At 39.0% G+C, this 8,834-nt stretch overlaps 1 protein-coding gene across 1 annotated transcript in view; it reads right to left on the bottom strand.

Moving 5' to 3' along the window:
* Nucleotides 1–2,686: 2,686 nt before the first annotated feature.
* LOC124173484 (serine/threonine-protein kinase/endoribonuclease IRE1) overlaps nucleotides 2,687–8,834 on the bottom strand; it is a 113,934-nt gene continuing 107,786 nt past the window's right edge. The window contains exon 17 of the mRNA XM_046552944.1: nucleotides 2,687–3,019. Coding sequence (XP_046408900.1) covers nucleotides 3,008–3,019 — 12 coding nt within the window. The 3' untranslated portion in view covers nucleotides 2,687–3,007. The remainder of the gene's footprint in view (nucleotides 3,020–8,834) is intronic.

Raw genomic sequence — 8,834 nt, 5'->3', positions numbered from 1 at the left:
CTGTTAGATTCTTTGCTTCCCTGAAAAGCATGATGAAATAAAATGAATAAACTGCTTTGGTTTCATTGCTTGAAAAAATAATTAATAAGGAGAGAAATATCATAATTTCCATACCCTTACTAATAACATTCACCAATAACTATTGATTATTTATAAGTCAATATTTTGTCTTTTATTTGGTAAGCGTGGTGTTTATGGGTAGAGCGCTTGGCTAATGATTGAAAGGCGAAACACGTTCAAATCTCAAGTGAAGCCTCTTGACACCCTAAAACATTAAAATCATCCAAGTATGAGGTGATCAAGGAAAAGATCAAAGCCCCCTCCAAGGAATATGCGAAATTCCTGCACTGTGGCTTGGTCTGTGAAGCTGTACCCTTATGCAAACTAGCCTTTGGGTTGAAGCACTGAGCCATTGAATCTCTAAAGGTTTACGTGGGAGCAAAGGGTGCTGTTTAAACTCCACGTGAAAACAAGCTCCAAATTCAACTTTGTTTAATTTCCAATGTCCTTCCATTTCAATGTCCAATGAGATCGACCTGCATACACTCATATTCCTTCTTTGACCGATGGCAAAATCTTCAAGGTTATTAACAAACAAAATCATTGCAAGAATTGTGAGATTACTAACATATCAAGGTACCAACACTGCTTATTTGTGCTTGCTGGAATGCGTGAATACCTCAATTAGCCACCACCTTGTGATCTAGCACAGTGGCAGAACTTATTACATAGCATTAAGCCCACTGGCTTCCAAATGTGTCCAACTCGGGAACTACGTGAAGATGTCAGTCTTCCAAAATTTTATACATGCAATGTTCTCATACTAAAAGCTCAGTCAGGGCATCAACATTCTCTTTATAATAAATGCTTTAGGCATCACATTTCCTTGTATATATTTGTAGCATTTTCAGTGATTCAAATGGAAACTTTGCCCCTGACATGGGAGAGGAAGTATAAGCTGTGACACGTCGCTTATTTAGTTAACCCAATAGGAGGTACTGAAGTGGGGATGGGGGATCAAATTTCACTCTCCTGCTCAAACGGCTATGCAAGGTACAAGTTAAATTTCCACAATGATGCTAGCTCTAAAGATTGCAACCACTTCATCTTCAGGACCTCGTTCTCTCTTGCGCAAAGCTTTGCGATCAGATAAAAAGATTAACTTTGTGCCCTCAACACCTATAAAAATCCAGGATGATAGTGCTCTTTAGAAGTTTCAAAGTCAACTGCATTTACAGATGTTCTGACGAAAGTAAACTCCATATTAGGTGAGATGTAAGCAAATGCATTATAATAATACCCTGACAAATATGATTGAATTTCCTTGTTACAAGAGGTATTTAATTTAAAAATTCCCAGTTGTATGAGAACATTGCGCGTAGATATTTTTTTGGAAAATGGATGTCTCCAAGTACACACTCCCTAGCTGGCCACATTCAGAAGCCAATGAACTTTGTGTTCATCTATCCACCACAACACATTAGGCTATGCGATCACAAAATCATCATCCAAACAATGGCAGAACTAGCATAATCACCATTTACAAAAGTTTAGCAAAAGTAAAAGTTTTAATAAAATAAAAAAATCTCCCCAACTGAAGTTGATTTATTGGGTTTTCATTATTTTTTGCAAACCCCACTGGATCTTTGTCGGCCAAGAAAGGGATTTACACATAAATTTAAGCAAATAATGCACCCAACTGGATTATCTTGTTTTTATCTGGCGATATCAACGAACTACTGTAGGTAATGGACAATGGTTTAGATGGTAAAAAGCACATGGATTTCATATTTCATTACCAGAGATTGAAAGGTGCATCGTCCACAATAGAGAATATTGAAATTTCTTCATATGAAAAAAAAGATAGATGTTTCCATAAATTTGCAGTATTATTCAGCTGGCTGAGAATATATTTTTGCTAGATCATTGGCAATATAGCATAAATACTATAAACCAAACCCACATTTTTAAATTTTGCGGAAAATGTATAAAAATCTATAGTTTATAAATTGATGCTAGCAGGTTGTCTTGCTAATTCACACAGAAAATTTACTTCAGAAGAAGAAAAAAATGTCGTGAATTGAATACTTTTAGACAAAGTGGCAATTCATACAAATGGTAAAGCTAACGGAATCGGGGGTATTCTAGACTATTAGCAGTAAACAATATCCATTCATGAAGAGGTGTATGAAATATTTAGCCTATCATTAAAATGATAACATGTTAATGGGAGGTAGCAAATATATGCATGTGCATTCAGTCGTGTAGGAATCGAAAGGTAGCCAAAGTGTAGAACCTCCACTCATTCCAAGCAAATCACTGCGTGGATATTAATGAAAAATAATGTTTCCACCTGCTCCCTCAGAAATTGATGATTAAGCTTGAATGAATTCCTAAATTTTTAATACTACCATTTCTTAACACTCAGTCACTCTCAGATTACCTAAAAGCATTGCCACTGATTCATAAATGTCATTACATATGTTTATGTATGCAAGCTCTGGAATATGAGTATCAGGAGTAAATTCCTCCAATGTATTCTGCAGGTCAAGGGTCAAAATTACTGTGGACACTCAGGATATCACGTGGCTTTTGAAACCTTGTCGGTACAATTAAGAATCTCAGGCAGATATTAAGAAGAATGCTCTCAATGATTAATCACTAATGTTAAAGATATAAATTATGCTCTTGCTGATATTATATATTTCCGAAAACGGGATATCAGGTTACAATTTAGGGGTTATACTACACATTTCACTTTCAGAGTCACTGACAAAGGGATATCTTCTCACAATGTTTAGTTTCACCTTCTGCAGTCAGTTCTGCGTATGCCATACACAATAGCACAAGTTCCCAACTTCAACTCATAAAAGTGGTTCCGTACATTCCATACTTTCAAGCGTGGGCTGACTTCAAACAAGCAGCTGTTTTCAGCATTGGTTCAATAGAGTCAGGTTTCATTTTCATTAGTTTTATTTTGTCTTCCGACTAAGGCCCTTCCGAAGAATCAATGAGAACTCTAAAGGATGGAATGAAAATATTTGAAGAAGAAAATTAGAATCCGGGGCAGAAGTGCGCGAATATTTCAAAATGCATCGGGTTGTCCACTTGCACATGACAGTAGGGGTGGGGGTAGAGCGAACTGCAGAAGTTGGATGAAGCTGAGGATTAGGTGAGCGTGCTGATTAAGGCTGCCGGATACCTAGACAGATTACGAAACGCAGCTTCTTCCCCCCTCCACCGAAAAACTCAGCATTGTGGCTGGCGAGCCTAGCGAGAGGCCTTGGACCCGAGGGAGGGGGAATTTGGCGGTGGGGGAAGTGTTTAGGGAAGGTAGGGGAAGCGATGTGGAGCGAGATGAAGGGGAAATAGACGACTCAGAGTTCTGAAAATTGACAAGCCGACTTCTCTCTCTCGGCTTGAGTTTGAGGCTGCTGTCCAGGTAGCCGAGCGTCGGCTTATCGTCTCTCCGCTGCATGGGAGTAAAGAGATCTCAATGCAGTCTTTGGGTTTGAGAAATATATATTATTTACGGAGGAGACTTATACGGACATAGGTGTTTCGTCTTGTCGACATACGAGAGTACTCAAAGTTTATTTTTTAAAAATGATTTGACAAATAATCTCATGTAATATCGGACAAATACGGTGAAAAAGAATGGCACGGTATAATTTTATTAATATACAAATTTTTTTCCAGAATTTCCTTGGTTTTTGCGGTGTTTCAAACCCTCAATATGTTAATTGAGGTGGTTGTCAATGAAAAACGTTACTCTCGCTGTTTATAAAAATTTATTTTGTATTTTTTTCCAATTTCAAAATTGCTGGGAGAAGGTGATCGAGGTAAAATGATTTTAACTTCTCCACCATGTGGCATTCCCAAAAAGCTTTGTCCCTGAGAATTTTTTCTGATATAAAACCTTGTGGGGTCCAAATTAAAAATATGCAATACATTTTCTTTGAAATATTCAGTTGCCCCTGGATTTGGTAAAAATAATCTGAATTTCTCTTCAGACTTATATTACCCTCCCGGATGGCGCAGTATTTAATTGTTTTGTTTTTAATACCCTCAATAGGAGTGATATCTTTGCATAAATAAGGGCACTTCACTTCCACAATTCCTTCTCCATCCTCCAGTTGACTATCAGGGGAGGCAGCCAAAAATGGAAACTCCTCGTCCACATATAGTCCAGCTGGAAACACTTTTTGGCCAGTCTTTTTTCCATACTCCTCCAAGGCGATTCTCTCCATCGTTTGGCCATATTCAATGGCCTTATTTTTGGCAAATCTTGGGCAAAGAATGGACCAGACTGTATCATCCCGAGCGGTTGTCACCCGAAGTTTACAAACGCGGCCGAACGCAGAGGCAGTCAGCCTTTTTAGCCTCTCGGCCATCCAAAATTTGGAGTGCCTCTGGTCCCTAGTCTTCTCCTCGAGGGCTGTCCTCTCATCAGCACTGAGGATGATTTTTTCAATAAAAGCCTTTGCAGCTTAAGCATCAATTTCCACTGACTGGGTTTCAATCAGCACATAGTGCTCGTCAGGGCCATCCATATGAGTCCTTTTACGCCCTGGATGGGCCATGTCAAGTTTTCTCTTCGATCTACTCTCTGTCTCCCTTATTTTTTGCGCAGCGTACTTCTTGGTGAATTTTCCTGGGCTCTTTGTGGCCAACTTCTTGTGAATGATGGTTTGTAATTTCGGTCCCACATTATGGGCAATTGGGCAATTGCTGCAACCTCACATCTTGCAGCATAAGATCCTCGAAGGGAAAAATTCACCCTTTTGCCACTTATGTATTTCATCACATAGGAATTGTACATCTCCGCCAAGTTATTGTTAGCATTAAATATTAAACTTGGCACGTGGCGAGTAAGATGAGTATTTGCGTAGAACTAATCCTCCCAAATACCACTTCCTATGAGTTGGGGAACCAAGTTTAGCTCGCCCGACTTAGGACCCTTGCAAAAGTACTCCTTGCAATTTTCGTGCTCTCCAAATACGTGATAAGGGCCGTTTCTAATGTCACTCTCCAAAAGCTTGATCGCCTCTGCAGACGTACCTTGTCCTCCCTGGCCCCTGTACTGGATCGCTGATGTCACAGCAGTCCTAAGTCGCAGCAAACATTAGGAAACTTTCTTCTGAAGGCTAATTGGCACCTGCCCTTTAGCATTTCTTGTCCTCTTACTTATCTCACGAATCCTATAGCAGTAATTCCGAATTAAATGATTAGAGCATTCTATCTTTAATACCGGTAAATTAACCCCGTATGGGAGTATAGCGGCCAATTTCTGGGTCACGCTGCTGTCGCCATCTCCTACAGAAAGAAAAAAAAGAACTTGTTACTATGTAATAGACAAAATACGAAGATTATTGAGTTCATTTTATTGAAAGTACATGGCGCAGTCATCTCTACAATGAATAAAATTATCAGACAATTTTCTCGATCATTCCGCCATATTTTTTCACCTCAATTATGGTGACTATTTTTGGGGAAAAATACTGGCCTACTGTCGATCTAATTCAAGGTAATTGATACAACTTACCTATTAGTCTATGGTACTTCAAAGAATGCATCTCCACACTGGTTTTGAAGCCCTCGCAAATAATATCCGCCTCCATTGCAGCGGAAGAAGCACTCCAATTTTTGTAGTATAAGTGTTTTTAGGTCCGGAGTTGGAATCGATGGATGCCCTCGCGCATATGCTACAATATTTATTCCTTACACCCATAATTAAAACTTTTTTTGTTCTGTATCCAACGATGCAGGCCTGTAAATGAATATAGCGTATAAGTCAAAAGTAAATGGAATATTTAATCTAATAATATGAAGAAAAAAGTTTTAACCTTTCCCTAAATCCTTACGATTGAAAACTATTCCAGCGTGTAAGAAAATTCACTATCACTTTTCTATGCATTTTTCCGTGTTGATAATTTCAACGCCATGAATGTTAATATTTACCCTGAATTCAGTGGGGGATTTAATAATATCAAACATACGGTATGTAATTTCAACAACCGTATTTAAAAATATAGCTTACCATTGTATTACATTTTAGTGGTGGAGGGGGAGGGAGGGAGCAATGGGGTATAAAGTGAAGGGAGGCGGAGACGGCAAATTGATCTTTAACCCCCCCTGACAACAACTCCTTGTTCTGACCCTGTATTTATAGTACTATAATAATAATATTTTTATGGAGAATAATATTAAATCAGGAACGATGCAAACCTAAACGCATTATTAATTTGGTAGAAAACCGTTATTTAGAATGTTTATTGTAAAGATAACTTGGAAGTTTGCTTGTCACTGCTGGATATGAAATTTGCCGGCATACTAACGGAAAGCACCTGCTCAATCGTATATCTCGCCAGTATGATGTATGCATCACATTAAGCCTTCCTATTTTAGCAATTACGTCTCCAAAGAAGCGTCCAGTGCAAGCTTATTTCCCAAGCACTTATTCTATCACAGAAAAAAGTCACTTGAGCAGTTGCAATTTAAATGAATTGTAAACATTGTTTTTATAAAAGACATTTTTCATAGCAATGTCATTATCGTTTTAATTTACTTTTGGTCACTCACTCGCTAATTATCATGAATTGATACTAATGCCCATTTTTTCTGTTAGAAAAGGGAGCATGACTATCGTAATAAATACCCTCATCATTTACGGATAGATATGTGATATGTAATTACTTCACAATGCCACAAAGACATGTTTAAAAAAATTAGAATCCAGGACGACATTATTTTTGTTCAGAACTCAGACACAAAATAGCCAAAATGGTTACGAGTAGTAGCGACGACGAATTATAACGACGACGAATTATAACGACGACGCGTTATAATTCTAAAATATATTTTTTTAAATTAGACTATAATTGAGACTTACCTGTTTTTTCGGCAGAAGAACCTCCGAAGCTAAAATAATCTTCAATCACGTGTTAACAAACTGTTCACCACAGGGAATCACTCCAAGCCAATATAAGATGACGCGGAAACTTTTCAATACTTTGTTTTCAGACTTCTAACCTCGATAAACACAGAAGCACCACTAACCATCACTAGAACCACGCCGACGATCACAAGCGATCTGCACTCTTCCGCTGTGAATCAGATACTGTGCCAAATGCAGCGCTGTGGTTGAAAAACACTGTTGCACTTTCCCACCATTTCATGTCCCTGGGCAGGAGGTGCGAACTGGGGAATACCGCGAGGGAGGACAATGGAAGGGGCGGGAGAGAGAGGGTTTTCGGAACTCCATTGAGGGATTATATGGGAAGGGCAAACGGATTGTTTCAGAACATTTGGGTGCCGGGTGAAAGAAAAGCAAAGACGGAGGAAATGGAAATATGAGTTGTCGAGCAAGAGATAGTGTGAGGCGACGGGGAGGGGGTGGGTAATGAGAGGGAAAACCAAGGGGCTAAGGAGCGACGAGAAGCGAAAAGAACAGGTGGGGTCGGCTAGGGTGGGAACCGTTTGAACCGCTAATGCCTCTTCCACAGATCCATCACGTTGCCAACCCTCCTCCAACCTCCCCGTGGGTTCGGTGTCCGCGCGTGTCTCTCGAAAAGTGCGGATTTTCCCAACCAACCCCCTTCCCGTACGCAGCACCTACACCATTAGTACCCCTTCGGCATTATCCACATCGGCCACCTAAAAAGGGAAAAACCACCCCCTTCTACAGCATGCGTTACCAGGGCGCCGAAGTCGGAGGGAAAAACCAAAGGGCTAGGGAGAGACGAGAAGCAAAAAAGGACGGAGCGAAGTTGGGGGTGGAGGAGGACCTCTCCCCACCCTTTGTCTTTCATACACTTCCCTGTCTCTTCTTCTTCTTCTTTCACTCTCCCTCCCCCGCACACAATTTTGTGTCACATACAGTAGTGTAACCGGATAATGTTTGCGGAAATTATGTGGTACGCTCAAATAACTAATTTACACAATAATACTGTGTTAAAAGTAATGTAGAAAGCATCCAAATTATGTCAATTAATTACCATGAATATTTGATCAGTAATATGATGCATTATATACTCTGGTCAGGGTAGCCTTTTTTAGTCGAAATTAAAATGACGATGATGCACTTAGCGGTATGAAACTATCACATTTGTATGGAGCAAAATATTTAAGTATGAGATTTTGCGAATATTGCATAAACGAGAGCATCCTGTTGGCTTTATCAAAAGTATGCAGCCGTGAATCCTTGACAAATGTATGTGTTAATGATGTGATGTTACAATAAAAAAAATAATTAGAGACACAAGCTGAGTCCTGAAATCATTCAGTAATTTTGAAGTCCCCTAAGAAACAACACTGGTTCCATTTAAAATAAGGCATCCACATAACCATGAATTTGAGTAAATTTGGTGCAAAGAAACTTCCCTCTAAATTATGTAACAGCAAATTTCGTCTTGTATTTACAAAGGGAAAAGGAAAAAAGTCCGTGGAACGATGCACATCAGTTTTCGGATTTATGGTTTTCCATATACCATTGGCTTCATTCCAATATATGCAGGAGTTACGAATAATGCTGTCATATCTTTTGAATTATAACTTTGTTATTGTTTTCGCCGTCAATATTTTGCATAGACAAAAAAGGACGTAAGTTTAATGAAAATGCTATTGTCGGGCACGAAGTGTAGAAGTGAGTTTTTAAAAAAGCCGGATTCCTAGATATTTTGCTTAGGATTGGAACATGCAAGTTTATTAGAATTTGCATCAAATTTTTAACAAACATATTGCAAAACATCATGCGTAGTACATGTTGTCCATGGGTTCTTGATATACCTCACAACAAAATTTAAATCACTTAGAGAAACTATGTACGGTTCTAT

The sequence above is a fragment of the Ischnura elegans genome, chromosome 1 (assembly GCF_921293095.1).
Source record: "Ischnura elegans chromosome 1, ioIscEleg1.1, whole genome shotgun sequence".
In the NCBI taxonomy this organism is placed as follows: domain Eukaryota; kingdom Metazoa; phylum Arthropoda; class Insecta; order Odonata; family Coenagrionidae; genus Ischnura; species Ischnura elegans.
Note: the sequence above shows the minus strand (reverse complement) of the source record. Positions and strands in the feature narration are given on the sequence as shown.